General features: G+C 42.8%; 1 protein-coding gene across 3 annotated transcripts in view; it reads right to left on the bottom strand.

Moving 5' to 3' along the window:
- The window catches only part of ASTN2 (astrotactin 2), a 521,452-nt gene that overhangs the window by 217,882 nt on the left and 284,237 nt on the right, over positions 1–19,333 (bottom strand). For all 3 annotated transcript variants that reach the window (XM_089685523.1, XM_089685524.1, XM_089685525.1), the window contains one exon: positions 6,788–6,925. In XM_089685523.1, coding sequence (XP_089541649.1) covers positions 6,788–6,925 — 138 coding nt within the window. The remainder of the gene's footprint in view (positions 1–6,787; positions 6,926–19,333) is intronic.

Genomic DNA, 19,333 nt, shown 5'->3' with positions numbered 1-19,333 from the left:
AGTCGTTGAAAGGTATACCCTATGGCGCCGCTACAAGCTATGGATGGAAGGAAAAGGATCACCCCACCGACAAGTTGTTTGGACCACCAATCAGTCCTAATACTGCCAGTTTGTGAATTCAGTAACCTTTGCTTCTAAACCATATATATACACTCACCGGCCACTTTATTAGGTACACCTGGTCAATTGGTTGGTAACACAAATTGCTAGTCAGCCAGTCACATGGCTATTCCTCCTCCTGCACTACCGACCCTATCTGTTGTTTAGACCACCAATCAGTTCTAATACTGTGCCAAGTTGTGAGATCAATAACTGTCACTTTTACGCCAGGCCCATCATGACGGTTGAGTCCATCATGCTTTCAGTTCTGAAGGCTCCACTGCCCTCCCTTTGACTATTAGAACTGAACACTGGATCCTGGACTTTGTCTTTCAATGCTCATTATATGCCTGGTTTGGAAGTGACATTTACCAAACTTACAACTTGACAGTATCAGGACCAATTGGCTGTCCAATCAACAGATAATTCCGGGAGTCCTGGAGGAGGAATAGACAAGGAAAGACTGGCGGAGCTATCAGAACTAAAAGCATTATGGATTTAGGATTGTTTGTCTTGCAAAAGATATTACACACATGGTTTAGAAATGAAGGTTACCAAACTCACAATCCGGCAGTAATAGGATTGATTGGCGGTGCAAACAACAGATAGGGCTGGGAGTGTTGGTGGAGGAACAGCTGAGGAGAGAGCGGTGAATGTAACAGAACTGAAAATGTTATGGATTTAGGATGGTTTATCGTGTAACCGGGGCGGACTGACCATTTGGAAAAGAACATTGGGGAACTGGAGAAAGTACAGAGAAAGGCAACTAAACTGATGAGGCATGGAGGAGCTCAGCTATGAGGAAAGATTAGAGGAACTGAATTTATTCTCTCCTGAGAAGAGGAGATTAAGGGGGGATATGATCTCCATGTATAATACATAAGGGGGGGTATGATCTCCATGTATAATACATAAGGGGGGATATGATCTCCATGTATAATACATAAGGGGGGATATGATCTCCATGTATAATACATAAGGGGGGATATGATCAACAAGTATAATACATAAAGGGGGATATGATCTTCATGTATAATACATAAGGGGGGATATGATCTCCATGTATAATACATAAGGGGGGATATGATCAACAAGTATAATACATAAGGGGGATGTGATCTCCATGTATAATACATAAGGGGGGGATATGATCTCCATGTATAATACATAAGGGGGGAATATGATCTCCATGTATAATACATAAGGGGGGGATATGATCTCCATGTATAATACATAAGGGGGGATATGATCTCCATGTATAATACATAAGGGGGATATGATTTCCATGTATAATACATAAATGGGGATATGATCACCAGGTATAATACATAAGGGGGGATATGATCACCATGTATAATACATAAGGGGGGATATGATCACCATGTATAATACATAAGGGGGGATATGATCTCCATGTATAATACATAAGGGGGGGATATGATCTCCGTGTATAATACATAAGGGGGGGTATGATCTCCATGTATAATACATAAGGGGGGATATGATCTCCATGTATAATACATAAGGGGGGATATGATCTCCATGTATAATACATAAGGGGGGATATGATCTCCATGTATAATACATAAGGGGGAATATGATCAACAAGTATAATACATAAAGGGGGATATGATCTTCATGTATAATACATAAGGGGGGATATGATCTCCATGTATAATACATAAGGGGGGATATGATCAACAAGTATAATACATAAGGGGGATGTGATCTCCATGTATAATACATAAGGGGGGGATATGATCTCCATGTATAATACATAAGGGGGGAATATGATCTCCATGTATAATACATAAGGGGGGGATATGATCTCCATGTATAATACATAAGGGGGGGATATGATCTCCATGTATAATACATAAGGGGGATATGATTTCCATGTATAATACATAAATGGGGATATGATCACCAGGTATAATACATAAGGGGGGATATGATCACCATGTATAATACATAAGGGGGGATATGATCACCATGTATAATACATAAGGGGGGATATGATCTCCATGTATAATACATAAGGGGGGGGATATGATCTCCGTGTATAATACATAAGGGGGGATATGATCTCCATGTATAATACATAAGGGGGATATGATCTCCATGTATAATACATAAGGGGGGATATGATCTCCATGTATAATACATAAGGGGGGGGGGTATGATCTCCATGTATAATACATAAGGGGGGGGGATGATCTCCATGTATAATACATAAGGGGGGATATGATCTCCATGTATAATACATAAGGGGGATATGATCACCATGTATAATACATAAGGGGGGATATGATCACCATGTATAATACATAAGGGGGGATATGATCTCCATGTATAATACATAAGGGGGATATGATCTCCATGTATAATACATAAGGGGGGGGGGGGTGTATGATCTCCATGTATAATACATAAGGGGGAATATGATCTCCATGTATAATACATAAGGGGGGATATGATCTCCATGTATAATACATAAGGGGGGATATGATCTCCATGTATAATACATAAGGGGGGATATAATCTCCATGTATAATACATAAGGGGGGATATGATCTCCATGTATAATACATAAGGGGGGATATGATCTCCATGTATAATACATAAGGGGGGATATGATCTCCATGTATAATACATAAGGGGGGATATGATCTCCATGTATAAAACATAAGGGGGGGATATGATCTCCATGTATAATACATAAGGGGGGGATATGATCACCATGTATAATACATAAGGGGGGATATGATCTCCATGTATAATACATAAGGGGGGATATGATCTCCATGTATAATACATAAGGGGGATATGATTTCCATGTATAATACATAAGGGGGGATATGATCACCAGGTATAATACATAAGGGGGGATATGATCACCATGTATAATACATAAGGGGGGATATGATCACCATGTATAATACATAAGGGGGGATATGATCTCCATGTATAATACATAAGGGGGGGATATGATCTCCGTGTATAATACATAAGGGGGGATATGATCTCCATGTATAATACATAAGGGGGATATGATCTCCATGTATAATACATAAGGGGGGGATATGATCTCCGTGTATAATACATAAGGGGGGATATGATCTCCATGTATAATACATAAGGGGGATATGATCTCCATGTATAATACATAAGGGGGGATATGATCTCCATGTATAATACATAAGGGGGGGGGGGTATGATCTCCATGTATAATACATAAGGGGGGGGGGGATGATCTCCATGTATAATACATAAGGGGGGATATGATCTCCATGTATAATACATAAGGGGGATATGATCACCATGTATAATACATAAGGGGGGATATGATCTCCATGTATAATACATAAGGGGGATATGATCTCCATGTATAATATATAAGGGGGAATATGATCTCCATGTATAATACATAAGGGGGGATATGATCTCCATGTATAATACATAAGGGGGGATATGATCTCCATGTATAATACATAAGGGGGGATATGATCTCCATGTATAATACATAAGGGGGGATATGATCTCCATGTATAATACATAAGGGGGGATATGATCTCCATGTATAATACATAAGGGGGGATATGATCTCCATGTATAATACATAAGGGGGGATATGATCTCCATGTATAATACATAAGGGGGGATATGATCTCCATGTATAATACATAAGGGGGGATATGATCTCCATGTATAAAACATAAGGGGGGGATATGATCTCCATGTATAATACATAAGGGGGGGATATGATCACCATGTATAATACATAAGGGGGATATGATCTCCATGTATAATACATAAGGGGGTATATGATCTCCATGTATAATACATAAGGGGGGATATGATCTCCATGTATAATACATAAGGGGGGATATGATCTCCATGTATAATACATAAGGGGGGGATATGATCTCTATGTATAATACATAAGGGGGGGGATATGATCACCATGTATAATACATAAGGGGGGATATTATCTCCATGTATAATACATAAGGGGGGATCAGGGGCGGACTGACCATTTGGAAACTCGGGCACTGCCCGAGGGCCTGGGGACAGTAGGGGACTCCATGAGATGCCCCTGGTACCTTTTTCATAGGATTTCTTGAGTTTGGGCAAAGACACAGGGGCCCCATGATCCCCTATTGCCCAGGGGCCCCATGAGTTGTCAGTCCGCCCCTGCGTGTAACAGACAGTAAGGCTATATCTCTGGAGGCAGGGGTGGACTGACCATTTGGATATCCGGGCCTGGGGTCAGTAGGGGGCCCCATGAGATGCCCCTGGTACCTTTCATAGGCTTTTTTGGGTGTGGTTTGAGTGTGGGCTAGGACACAGGGGCCCCATGTTTTCTTATTGCCCGGGGGCCCCATGAGTTGCCAGTCTGCCCCTGTCTGGAGGTGATTGATTGCAGTAAAGGAACAAAACTATTACATACAGTATTGTTGGGAAACAATCAAGGAAGGTAAAGTCTGATAGACACATTAAATCTGTGTGCATAGATAGTTGTGGAGGCTGATTACTACGATGGTAACTGGCATTGTGACAGATTTTCTGCAATATTCACCTCCTCTATGGCATTGACACCCCCCCCCCCCCCAAAAAAAAACAAAAACTCTATATCTCTATATCCTATATCTTGCTGCTGGTCCTCTTAGGCTGAATGATGGGCAGCATGTCCTCCAAGGCTGCCATGGCCATGTAGCACCCTCTAGTGTGCTACTAGAATAGTGTAGTGTATGGGCAAAATTATTGTGTATGACTCATGGTAGATGGGTGAGTCATGTGATTGAAGTCAGGTTGTTGCAGGTCAGCTGGATGACTCACCAGGTTGTGGCTCTATCGCCTCCTCCTGACTTTGGAGGACCATAGAACCTTCCAGAAGTCAGTAAGCAGAAAGGGGTGCAGACCTGAGCAGCTGGCTTTCTCATGAACGTGGTCCAAGCAGCACATTAGCCACTGGATTGTTTTCAGTAGCAGCGGGAAGGGACTTTTTCCCCCTCCCTCTCGCCACTTGCCAATGTTTCTCAAGCTTACCATTGCCAAAGACATGATCCGACAGTGCTGCCAGCTGGACACAGAGGCAATAATAGACTCAATTGCCTCTGATCACCTCTATGGCCTTGGGGGACTGGAGCGAAACCATGACGTCACTTCTGGTCTGGGGAGGATGTAAACAATTTTTTTTTTTTAACGCAAAAGGAGAGATTTGATGTATTTTTGAGTCTAGATCTCTCTTCAAAGAGGACCTGTCATCCTTATTTCTAATACAATGCATGTTCAAGGCGGTCAGGGTAATTTCAGGTTTGGAGACCCTAAATATAAATATAAATATGGGAGAGTCAGGCTGACAGAGGAGTTGGGTGGATAATGGAGTGCTGAGAAGGCTGTTGTTGCCTAGGAGGGATACCATAGGTCGGGGAGGGGGCAGTCTCCAGGCTGGGCTCAGGTTGGCTCAGGAGGATACATTCAGCAGTGAGGCGTGATTGGAATCGAGACCTGGAGCAGCAGGGAGCAAAGGACAGAATGAGTACAACAGCACTCTCTGGGATCTACAAGGGGAAAGACTGCCACACGTAGCAAGCTTTCTAGGGGCAGCACTGGGCTCAATCCTTCATCCTTGTCCCGGGAGATCTTCTGAGAAGCCAGGAGGGCTGGTAGTGTTTGCAGGCTATGGTGGTGGGAGCAGCTCTACAGGGGGAGAGAAGACGTCTCTGCATATGGACTGGTCGTTGTCTCTGGATACAAGTTTGTGTGAGAAATACCTGTTGCCCGGCTGTGTAGAGAGGCTTTGAGATACCCATTACACAGTGGCCCTCTCGATGGTCGCTTCTGCCACACCCCCTGGTTAGGTGTCATCACACCAGCCCAGGCTCAGATGCAGCTTTGGCTTTGGAGGGTTACCACTATTGATAATTGCCTTTTTGATATACAGTAGATTCTGTAATACTCACATCATTTATGGTATTGCCTTGCCCCCTAACAAAAATCTCTGCTCCTATATTTTATGCTGCTGCATTATTGAACTCACTTCCTGTACATCCAGACTGTCATGGACACACCCCTTGGGTATGTGTCATCATGCCAGCTGGGGATCAAGCACATAAATAGTTTCAGAGGGTGATTACAATTATGATAACTGCCATTTCGCTATAGATTTCTGTAATATTCTTGTCCTTTACGGCCTTGTCCCCAAGAAAAACCTCCACTTCTGAATCTTGCTGTTGGTCCTCTTAGGCGGAATGAGGGGGCAGCATTATTCAACTCACTTCCTGTACACCCAGGCTGTCATAGACACACCCCCTGGGTATGTATCATCACCTTTGCCTGGGCTCACAGGAGAATGCTGCAAAGAACGTTGCTAATTATTTATTATTTATTTATTACTGGTATTTTTCAGCATTGAAAATGTACACAACACTAACCACTTGCTGACCGCAATACGTACATATACGTTACGGTTTGCAAGTGGTTTACCGAGGTTATGGCTGATCACCACCAGGTATATTACACAATCACACACAACCACACTGTCTACAGTGTGATAACTAAATTTACCTATCCAAACCCAAACTAACTATCTACACCTAGCACCTATCTAGGAGGGTGCTACATACACATATTTATTTCTAGCTAATGCTATAGTTTCTGTGTGTAGGTCTATATTTATTCTTACCGGACATCCCCGGGATCTTCTGTAACCAGGACGTCTGTCTTACAGCTGGCCAGCGGACTGATCGACAGCTCCATCGGAGGCACCACAAAGCTTTTGCTGACAGGGAGCCATACGCCTTGACCCAAGCTGTATGTGGACCTGTAATATATGTAATAGTGGATTCATGAGCAGGTGCTTTGAACATGAAAATGAAACAAACCAATGCAAAGTCTTCTATTCTGAGAGCCCTCAGCCCCTACAAAATTTGATCCAATTAGTCTAACCCAGATCTCTAGAGGTAATCTGGATCAACAATCTACCATCTCCCACCACTGTGACCATGATGTCCCCAACAGCTCCTGGGCACTGTTTATGATTAGGAGCCAGTAGGACAGGCTCAGAGTGGAAATCCAGTCCTGGGCTTAGTAAGATCATGTGACCACTCTGACACCCAATCACATGAAATGCCTACAATGTTAAGATCTCTTAAAGTGTTGGCTCCCACTGGTAGAATGGGCTTAGTAGCTCCCACTGGAAGAATGGGGTTAGTAGCTCCCACTGGAAGAATAGGGTTAGTAGCTCCCACTGGAAGAATGGGGTTAGTAGCTCCCGCTGGAAGAATGGGGTTAGTAGCTCCCACTGGAAGAATGGGGTTAGTAGTCAATTATATTTTGGACTTTGTGCCATGTTTGGTAAATTAAAACTGATCTCTGGTCATCCTTTAAAAGGTTTGTGTGCTGTGACCTCCGCTCTTCCCCTTCCTGGTATAGTAGGGGGGAAATATTCATTTAGACTAGGAGTGTATAAAGAACATGAATACTTACCTTATTCATTGCTCTCTGACAACCAGCACTCTTCACCACTCCACTCCATCCCTGGAATGTGAACTGGCCCTCATTATGCTCACATACAATGCAGGGTCACTGGTCCTGCATTGTGCATGATGATATTTGGAAAGGCAGTCTCTCTGCAAAATCAGAGGAGAGGATCAGCTTGGTGGAACCTGTTCTCCATCTCAGAAGAAGCCTCAAGAGTGAGAAATAAGGGTTTTAACTGCATACACCCCCATCCCCCTAGACTAAGACTGCTGGTCCTGCATTGTGCCTTATGATATTGGCAAGGTAGCCACTGCAAAATCAGAGAAGATTAGCTTGGTGGGACCTGTTGTCCATCCCAGAAGAAGCCTTCAAGAGTGAGAAATAAGGGTTTGAACTGCATACACCCCCATCCCTCTAGACTAAGACTGCTGGTCCTGCTTTGTTCCCAATGACATTTGAAAGGTAGCTGTTGCAAAATCAGAGGAGAGGTTCAGATTGGTGGGACCTGTTGTCCATATCAGAAGAAGCCTTCAAGAATAAGGAATAAGGGTTTTTACTACATACACTCCTACCCCCCTAGAATAAGACCTCTGGTCCTGCAGTGTGCTTGATGACATTGCAAAGGTAGCCACTGCAAAATCAGAGGAGAGGATCAGCTTGCTGGAACCTGTTGTCCATCTTGGAAGAAGCCTTCAAGAGTTGGGAATAAGGGTTTTAACTGCATACACCCCCATCCACCTAGACTAAGACTCCTGTTCCTGCATTGTGCAGAGAAGAGGTTCAGCTTGGTGGGACCTGTTGTCCATCTCAGAAGAAGCTTACAAGAGTTAGGAATAAGGGTTTTCACTGCATACTCCCCCAACCCTCTAGACTAGGACTACTGGTCCTGCTTTGTGCCTGATGACATTTGAAAGGTAGCCGTTGCAAAATCAGAGGATAGGTTCAGCTTGGTGGGACCTGTTGTCCATCTCGGAAGATGCCTTCAGGAATGAGAAATAAGGGTTTTCACTGCATACACCCCCATCCCCCTAGACTAAACAAGCATTTAGCTCTTCCCACATAAGGGTGAGAGATTGGCACTAAAACTTTAATTCTAAAGCTGACAAGTGAGTTATTTATTTTATTAGTGTGTTTAAAGTGAAACTTTAACCAAACATAACAAGATATGTAAAAATGAAAGACACATTAAAAGATAAAATAAGAAAACAGCTTCTGTTTCAAAATTAGCCTTCATTTCAGAGTCTTCCCCAGCAGTAACTCTTTTTTACCACTAGATGTCCTCAGTCTGATGGCCAGCATAATTCCACCCACATCCTCTGTGTCCACGTCATCCTGGGCCCACCCCCCTAGAATGTGATTGGACAGTGAAAGGAGAAACAGCACAGGGATGAGCTCATCTCTCTGTCACTCTGCTCTCTGCTCCTATCATCATGATCTTTGTCTGAGCTGATTAGTTTCATCCTTTGCTTCTGCCTCTCACACTCCAGCCCTGCTGTACATGGTCTTCAAGGGGCTGATATCAGGTATAGTACTTGCACTGTTTGTATTAAAACAAACACATTTAATGACAAGGGAAGAGATTTCTGGAGAAGCTGGGGGCAACTGAGGGGGGTGTCTCGGGGGGGGGGGGGGGGCGCTAGGGTTTCCTTGGGAGGCTGGGGGTTTTGCAGGGGCAGTATGGGAGACTGAAGGGCATTGCAGGGGCTAGGTTGCACCATGATGCACTGTTGGAGGTTTGGGGCTCTATTGGAGGTCTGGAGACTCTGAAGCAAGCTAGGGGGAACTATGGGGGCTCAGCACTGTGGGAGCTGAGGGCTCTTAACTACATGCCGCCCAGCCACTGTACATATACGGCGGCAGGGCGGCACTCACAAGCAAAACCACGTTTTAAAACGTGTGTTTTGTAAACAAATAGGGGGCGCACGCGAGGCGCGCCGCTGCCCTATCTGTCCCGCAGATCACCGCCGCAGATGTGAGTCGCCGGGTCACAGCCGCTCCTTAGCGGCTATGTCCCGGCGATCGGCGGCAAACAGTGACAGAGAGCACAGCTGCAGTAGCTGTGCTGTCTGTCTCTTCCCTGTCAGCTCGAGGATGAGCTGATTGAGAAAGAACAGTTTCTCTTTCTCGAGCAGCCTTGTCCTGTCCAGTACACACCCCGCCCCCTAGTAAAACACTCCCCTCACTCCTATAACCCTTCCCTGCAAAATAAAGTTAACCCCTTCCTCCCCATTGCCATTAGTACAGTGTCAGTGTTTTTATTTGCGCACTGATCACTGTATTAGTGTTTTTGGGGATGTCAGTGACCCCAAGTCAGTACCTCCCAATGTCAGAATGTCCGCCGCAGTCCCGCAGTCCCGCAGTCCCGCCATAAGTCGCTGGTCGCTGCCATAAGTCACTGATCACCGCCATAATTCGCTGATCACCGCCATTATTAGTATAAAAAAAACCCTAAAAATCCCAGTATCTTTCCCGGCATTTGTAAATGTTATAACTTTCACGTAAACCAATTAATTTACACGTATTTGGTTTTTTTTTTAGCAAAGACATGTCGCAGAATGCATTTTGGCAGAAATTTATGACTAAATTTGATTTTTAAATTTTTTTTTACCGGACATGTTTTATAGCAAAAAGTCCAAAATATTGTTTTTTTTTTCCTCAAAATTGTCAGACTTTTTTTTTTATAGCGCAAAAAATTAAAACCGCACAGGCAATCAAATACCACCAAAAGAAAGCTCAATTTGTTGGGAAAAAAAGGATGTAAATTTCATTTATGTACCGTATTGCATGACCGCGCAATTGTCCGTTAAACTAGCGCAGCGCTGTATAGCAGAAAAATGGCGTAAATTGCAGTATCTATACCATAGTTTGTAGACGCTATAACTTCCATACAAAGCAATCAATATACACTTATTGGGATTTTTTTTACCAAAAACATGGAGCAGAATACATTTTGGCCTAAATTTATAACCAACTTTGAGTTTACTATATATTTTTTATAGCTGAAAGTAAAAAATATTGTTTTTCTTCAAAATTTTTGGCCTTTTTTTGTTTATAGCGTGAAAAATAAAAAGCGCACAGGTGATCAAATTACACCGAAAGAAAGCTCTATTTGTGTGAAAAAAAGGACGTAAATTTTGTTTGGGTGCAGCATTGCATGACCGCGCAATTATCAGTTGAATTAGTGCAGCGCCGAGTAGCAAAAAGAGGCGTGGTCATTAAGGGGGGTAAATCCTCTGGAGCTCAAGTGGTTAAGGAGCCTGGGGACACTGTGGGAGGTTGAGGGGCACTGTGGGAGGTTGAGGGACACTGTGGGAGGTTGAGGGACACTGTGGGAGGTTGAGGGACACTGTGGGAGGTTGAGGGGCACTGTGGGAGGTTGAGGGACACTGTCGGAGGTTGAGGGGCACTGTCGGAGGTTGAGGGGCACTGTGGGAGGTTGAGGGACACTGTGGGAGGTTGAGGGGCACTGTGGGAGGTTGAGGGACACTGTGGGAGGTTGAGGGACACTGTGGGAGGTTGAGGGGCACTGTGGGAGGTTGAGGGGCACTGTGGGAGGTTGAGGGGCACTCTGGGAGGTTGAGGGACACTGTGGGAGGTTGAGGGACACTGTGGGAGGTTGAGGGGCACTGTGGGAGGTTGAGGGACACTGTGGGAGGTTGAGGGACACTGTGGGAGGTTGAGGGACACTGTGGGAGGTTGAGGGGCAATGTGGGAGGTTGAGGGACACTGTGGGAGGTTGAGGGGCACTGTGGCCAACAATGGGAGTCTGGCTGACACTATGGAAACTAGGAAACATTGTGGCAAGTCAGGAATGGGGGGGACCACAGTTCGGCAGTGGACCACAGCCCAGTGGTTGATGGCCACTGTTGTAGAGAAGGATATAGGCCGCCACTGCTGAATTTACTTTCTGTAAATGCTAGTTTTCTGGCTGTCAAACTGATGTTCTGACAATGCTCCGGCAGTGACCTGGAACCGGTATAGTGAAATAAAATGAAATGTTGACTATTCTCTAAATTTCCATTGCTGTATGTTTGTTTTAAATCAGCAACTCAGAAGCACTGAAGGCAGAGCCGGCCAGACACAACCCAGAAATGTCAACCCCCATACTGTGGTTATGACAGGTACACGTTAAAGAGAATCTGTCACCGAGAACAATGCCGGGATTTATACACAGTTCACCAACTGAAAACATTTTACATATTTTAGCCAAGTGTGTTTTTGTGTGGATTAATGTTACAATGTAATAGCAGATTAACTCTGGATGTGGCCATTTTAAGCAATTATCCCGACATAGAGCGGCACTGAGATCACATGACTCTATTCAGCTTTCTGCTACACAAAGCAATAGACGTTGTCAGAATGATTAATATTCTGCTGTTGGTTACTTGGCAATGGGAGCTTGCATGTGAAAGCAATATATATTTCGTTTGAGCCAGCTCTGCCATACATTCCTTTTTTTTTTTGTTTACCTATGGAAAATATGCTTTATATGTTCTTTTAAATCTGAATGCCAGGCAGCTATAAAAGACACAAATGAAGGCAACTCTGTATGATGGATGGTTGTTTTTGTTAATTCAAGCAGTGTAATCGCTTAAATTTGATCTGGTATTGGCCTTTTTTGTAGTCTCTTTACAGCAGAGCTGAGACTGAGAGAAGCAGCATAGGGAACCAATAAAGAGTAATGTAGTGTCCATGTGCTAACAAGGAACATGCTGATAGGAGGAGAGAGCAATGTGAAAGAGAGATGAGCTCATTAGTGTGCTTCTTCTCCATTCACAGTCACAAAGGGGGAGAGGGACAAGGCTAGTTGTGAGCTAGCCATACTGCGGCCAATGAGCTGTGGTCTGGATACTCCCTGTTCCACAGCTACCCATACACAAAGATTCCTCTTACTTCATTGACCTAATGTGGTCACATGGCCAATATAAGTTCGATGCCATACACCTAATATGGCCATGTGGTCATGTTAGGTCAAAGTGATTGACCAAATATAGTCACATGGGCATAATAAGTCAATGTTATTGACCTAATATGGTCATACTGGGTCAATATAATTGACCTAATATGACCATGTGGCTAGTCATGTGGGTATATTAAGTCAATATATTTGACCCAATATGGCCATGTGGCTACATTAGGTGAATGTCATTGACCTAATATGGCCATACTGGGTCAATATCATAGCCCTAATATGGCCATGTGGCTATATTAGGTCAATGTCATTGACCTAATCTAGTCATGTGGACTTATTTAGTCAATATCATTGGCCTAATACAGCCATTTGACCATATTACATCAATGTCATTGACCCAATATCATTCCGTGGCCATTATAAGTCAATGTTATTGACCTAATACTGTATGGTCATATTGCGTCAATATCATTGACCTGATATGGCCATGTGGCTAGTCATGTGGGGATATTAAGTCAATATCTTTGACCATGTGGCTATATTAGGTCAATGTCATTGACCTAATCTACAGGTGAAACTCGAAAAATTAGAATATGGTGCAAAAGTTCATTTATTTCAGTAATGCAACTTAAAAGGTGAAACTAATATATGGGATAGACTCATTACATGCAAAGCAAGATAGTTCAAGCCGTGATTTGTCATCATTGTGATGATTATGGCTTACAGCTCATGAAAACCCCAAATCCACAATCTCAGAAAATGAGAATATTACATGCAATCAATAAAACAAGGATTGTACATAGAACAATATCAGACCTCTGAAAAGTAGAAGCATGCGTATGTACTCAGTACTTGGTTTGGGCCCATTTTGCAGCAATTACTGCCTCAATGCGGTGTGGCATGGAAGCTATCAGCCTGTGGCACTGCTGAGGTGTTATGGAAGACCAGGATGCATCAATAGCGGCCTTCAGCTCTTCTGCATTGTTCGGTCTCATGTCTCTCCTCTTTCTCTTGGCAATGCCCCATAGATTCTCTATGGGGTTCAGGTCAGGTGAGTTTGCTGGCCAATCAGGCACAGTAATTCCATGGTCATTGAACCAGGTTTTGGTGCTTTTGGCAGTGTGGGCAGGTGCCAAGTCCTGCTGGAAAATGAAGTCAGCATCCCCATAAAGCTTGAAGTGCTCCAAAATCTCCAGGTAGACGGCTGCGTTGACCCTGGACTTAATGAAGCACAGTGGACCAACACCAGCAGATGACATGGCTCCCCAAATCAACACAGACTGTGGAAACTTCACACTGGACTTCAAGCATCTTGCAGTGTGTGCCTCTCCATTCTTCCTCCATACTCGGGGTCCTTGTGCCTCTCCATTCTTCCTCCATACTCGGGGCCCTTGGGCCTCTCCATTCTTCCTCCATACTCAGGGTCCTTGGGCCTCTCCATTCTTCCTCCATACTCGGGGCCCTTGGGCCTCTCCATTCTTCCTCCATACTCGGGGTCCTTGTGCCTCTCCATTCTTCCTCCATACTCGGGGTCCTTGGTTTCCAAATGAGATGCAAAAGTTGCTCTCATCAGAAAAGAGGACTTTGGACCACTGAGCAACAGACTAGGTCTGTTTTCTTTAGCCCAGATAAGATGCTTCTGACATTGTTTGTTGTTCAGGAGCGGCTTGACAAGAGGAATACGACATTTGAAGCCCATGTTCAGGATCCGTTTGTGTGTGGTGGCTCTTGATGCACTGACTCCAGCCTCAGTCCACTCCTTGTGAAAGTCCCCAACACTTTTGAATGGCCTTTTCCTGACAATCCTCTCCAGGCTGCGGTCATCCCTGCTGCTTGTGCACCTTTTTCTTCCAGACTTTTCCCTTCCACATAACTTTCTATTAATGTGCTTTGATACAGCACTTTGGGAACATCCAACTTCTTTTGCAATTACCCTTTGAGGCTTTCCCTCCTTATGGAGGGTGTCAATGATGGTTTTCTGCACAACTGTCAGGTGAGCAGTCTTTCCCATGATTGTGATTCCTACTGAACCAGACTGAGAGACCATTTAAAGGCTCAGGAACCCTTTGCAGGTGTTATGGCTTAATTATCTGATTAGAGTGGGACACTTTGAGCCGAGAATATTGCACCTTTTCACAATATTCTCATTTTCTGAGATTGTGGATTTGGGGTTTTCATGAGCTGTAAGCCATAATCATCACAATGATGACAAATCACGGCTTGAACTATCTTGCTTTGCATGTAATGAGTCTATCTCATATATTAGTTTCACCTTTTAAGTTGCATTACTGAACTAAATTAACTTTTGCACGATATTCTAATTTATTGAGTTTCACCTGTAATTATGTGGGCTTAATTAGTCAATATCATTGACCTAATATCGCCATGTGACCATATAAAGTCAATGTCATTGACCTAATCTAGTTATGTTGGCATATTAAGTCAATATCTTTGACCTAATATGGCCACTGGCCATATTTAGTCAGTGTCATTGACCTAATATCATCATGTGGCCATACTAAATCAATGTCATTGACCTGAAATGGCCATAGTAAGCCAATATCATTCATCCGATATGGTCATTTGGCCATATTAACTTAGGTCAATGACACTAATATTGCCATGTGGCCATATTAAAGTGGTTGTAAAGGCGCCAGTTTTTTTACATTGTATGCATGAAGGTAAAAAACCATTTGTATACAGCAGCCCCCCACCCCCATACTTACGTGAGCCCCATCGCGATTCAGCTCACTGGGGACTCCCTCTCCTCATTGGCTGAGACATCAGCAGGAACCATTGGTCACACAGAGCAGTTGCTCAAGAGTGGATCGCTGGTGGGGGGCCCAAGAAAAGGAGGAGGTCAATATAATTTATCTAATATGGTCACATGGCCATATTACATCAATGCTATGACTGGACATTAAAAAGAGAAGCAGCAACAGGATAGGGTCATCTGTCTGTCACTCTGCTCTCCTAGGACCGCTCTGAGGGCAGTTGCAGGTGGGGCCCACATGGAAGAAAATATATTTTACATTTATTTTAACAATATTCTTCCCAAATATATTGACATATATATGAAATACTACAATTTTGGCTGTATTCAATATATTTAAAAAAAAAAAGAAAAAAAAAAAAATAATATATATATATATATATATATATATATTTTTTATAGATTACAAGAATATATGAAAAATATCTTTAAAAATACATTTAATCTACATTTTTGAAATGCATTTACAAATATATGTAAAAATATATGTTAAAATGACTTTTATATATGTTAAAAAAAATCTGAAAAAATATATTTAAAAAACATATAGTTGTAAAAATATTTTTCATATATTTTGTAATATATAAAAACGCATTTCAACATACAGTATATATATATATATATATACTGTTGTGTTCATAATAATAGCAGTCAGACATCACTAACCGGATCAATCACTGTTTTTGGTAGAAATGATATTTCTACCTGGCAAATAATTTCCTAGCAGGTGTAGTAGAGTAATAGAAATCCAACAGACCCAACAGTCATGACATGCATGCTGCTGATTCTGATGTTGTACATGCAGTGCATTTCTCTCCGAAATTCTGAGGAAAATGGGTCGTTCCAGACATTGTTCAGAAGAACAGCGTACCTTGATTAAAAAGTTGATTGGAGAGGGGAAAACATATAAAAAAGTGCAGAAAATGATCGGCTGCTCAGCAAAAATTATCGCAAATGCTTGAAAAAGGCAACCAAAACCTGAAAGACGTGGAAGAAAGCGAAAAACTACCATTCGAATGAATAGAAGAATAGCCGAAATGGCGTGGACTCAGCCAACAATCAGCTCCAGGAAGATGAAAGAAGGTGTGTCGTTCCCTGTGAGGACTGTTACAATTAGAAGACCCCTATGTGAAGCCAAGCTATCTGCAAGAAGCCCCCGCAAAGTCCCACTGTTGAAAAAAAGACGTGTGCTGAAGAGGTTACAATTTGCCAAAGAGCACATTGACTGGCCTAAAGAGAAATGACGCAACATTTTGTGGATTGTTCTTTTTGGGTCTAGTGGGCGGAGACAGTTTGTCAGACGACCCCCAAACACTGAATTCAAGCCACAGTACACTGTGAAGACAGTGAAGCATGGTGGTGCAAGCATCATGATATGGGGATGTTTCTCATACTATGGTGTTGGGCCTATTTATCGCATACCAGGGATCATGGATCAGTTTGAATACATCAGAATACTTGAAGAGGTCATGCTGCCTTATGCTGAACAGGAAATGCCCTTGAAATGGGTGTTCCAACAAGACAACGACCCCAAACACACCAGTAAACGCACAACATCTTGGTTCCAGACCAACAAGATTGACGTTATGGAGTGGCCAGCCCAACCCCCGGATCTTAATCCAATAGAAAACTTGTGGGGTGACATCAAAAATGCCGTTTCAAGAAATAGAGAAGAACTGTGGAATATGGTCCAATCATCCTGGGCTGGAATACCTGATCACAGGGGCCAGAAGTTGGGTGACTCCATACAACACAGATGTACAGCAGTTCTCAGAAACAGTGCGACTACAACCAAATATTCATGAAGTCATTCAAAGGAAAGCAAAATCTTCAAACATTTCTCAGTTTATATAGTGAATGTTTGAGTTTGTAAAGAAGAATACAAACACTGCGATTTTTTTTGAACCGTCTAATATTCACTTTTCTTCAATTTTTTTAGAGGAACAACACAAATGTGATCTATTTTTCTTCATATTTTGATTTGGAATAGAATGTGTTGTGTTCCCAATGCATTTGTGTGGATGGAAATAAAAGCTATTAGAAGGATTTTCAGCTTTATTCACTTTTTTCAACACACTGCTATTATTTTGAACACAACTGTATATATATTGGGGGTTTTTTCATTAATTTTTTAAAATATACTGAATACGGCCAAAATTGTAGTATTTCAAATATATGTCAATATATTTGGGAAGAATATTTTTAAAATATATTTAAAATGCATTTTTCTTCCATGTGGGGGAGTTTGACTGAAGCGGTATTCAGGTGTACTAAGGTGAGCTCTGATAGGACAGGAACCTCCCATGGAGCAAAAGGCACATGTCCTGAATGGCTTTTGTGCTGCTTCTTCCTCCCACACTCCAGTTCTGCTATACAGGGACTGCAAGAGGCTGATGCCAGGTCATATTCAGGTACTGCTGGCTTACAAAAAAATACATTTATTATTGATTACAGAGCTGCACTTATGCATGCTTTTTTATCCTGGATGCTAAAACAAAAGAGAAGTCCATCCGGTCTGAGTCCATTTTAGGGTGTATATTAAATATCATATATAAATATAAGGAAAAGAGAAAATAAAAGTCAAGAGATCTGATCCTAATAAGCTGAATGCAGCAGGAAGTATAAAGCAGAAATATAATAAAGAAATTAATAAGAATATATAAGCAGAACATGTAGATAATGAAAGGGAAGTTGGGAGAAAATTAAAAAGTAATAATGGAGTCTGCAGAAAAAGTTCTCGGTTATCAAACTTTATGGTAGAAAGAAGAGGTGGTTAGCGTAGACAGGAAATCGAAGAACAAAATGAGGGACGGTCTAAAAAAAAAAAAAAAAAAAAAAAAAAGAGTTTAGATGATTTTACTGAAAATAAAGAATGATAACTAAACTACGCAGGAGGAAGAAAATTCAGTTTGTTAAAGGATTTTGAAACTGTTCATTTAGCAAGGGAATGTTCACAAATAAAATAAAGCTGGTTCTTTTTGAATACTAAATCACGAGTGAAGAAAATTAAAGGGATTTTTGCTGGGAAGTGATTGGTTGATTAAAATCAGGATTCCAAGCATTTTACTGCCACCCCCCCCCAAGCCCCCGTAATTTTTTCTTAAACTCCATACTCACCTTTTCTCTTAAAGCCTTCTAGCTGGTCTGGTGACATCACAAAAGGTTCCTTCTTCTTTTTTCTGTTTTCAGGACTGCTTTGGATGATTGGTTTATTAAAATCAGAACTCCAGGCATGTAACTCCACCATCCCCAGGGCCCCCTGGTATTTTTTTAAACTTTATACTCAGGGACGGGGCAAACGGGGGAAACTGAGCAGGCACCTGCCCCGGGTGCTGTGTTGAGGGGGGAGCTCCCAAGCAGGGGCGGACTGACAACTCATGGGGCCCCCTGGGCAATAGGGGATCATGGGGCCCCTGTGTCCTTGCCCAAACTCAAAAAAGCCTATGAAAAAGGTACCAGGGGCATCTCATGGGGTCCCATACTGACCCCGGGCCCTCGGGCAGTGCCCGAGTTTCCAAGTGGTCAGTCCGCCCCTGCTCCCAAGTTGGCCACTCTTCCTTCTCCTTCCTGACAGGAGTGACTGCAGTTTCACTCCTGTCAAAAGGAGCAGAGGCCGATAGCTGCTGCCGGTGGGAAAATTTGGCTTTTTCTCCCTCTAGCCTGCATGGGGCGGAAGAGAGACAGTGCTGAGATAGAGAATTGTTCTCAGTCTCAGTGCCACACTGCTAAGGAAGAAGGACAGATTGTCCTTCTTCCTCTCTACCCCTGTCATGTGACATTTCACATGACTGGAGAAAGGAAGGAGATGCTGCCTTCATTCCAGTGAGTACCGATCTGCCAGTACAAGGGAAAGCATGGGGACACCTGATGAAAAAGGTTACTCTATGGGGAACACCTAATGTAAAGAGGGACTTTATTGGGGACACCTGATGCAAAGGGGGACTGTATAGGGAACACCTGATGTAAAGGGGGGTTCTATTTGGAACACCTGATGTAAAGGGGGACTGTATTGGGGACACCTGATGTAAAGGGGGACTGTATTGGGGACACCTGATGTAAAGGGG

Source organism: Staurois parvus, unplaced genomic scaffold (genome assembly GCF_062004578.1).
Source record: "Staurois parvus isolate SC_StPar_1 unplaced genomic scaffold, SC_StPar_1.0 ptg000377l, whole genome shotgun sequence".
NCBI lineage: Eukaryota > Metazoa > Chordata > Amphibia > Anura > Ranidae > Staurois > Staurois parvus.
Note: the sequence above shows the minus strand (reverse complement) of the source record. Positions and strands in the feature narration are given on the sequence as shown.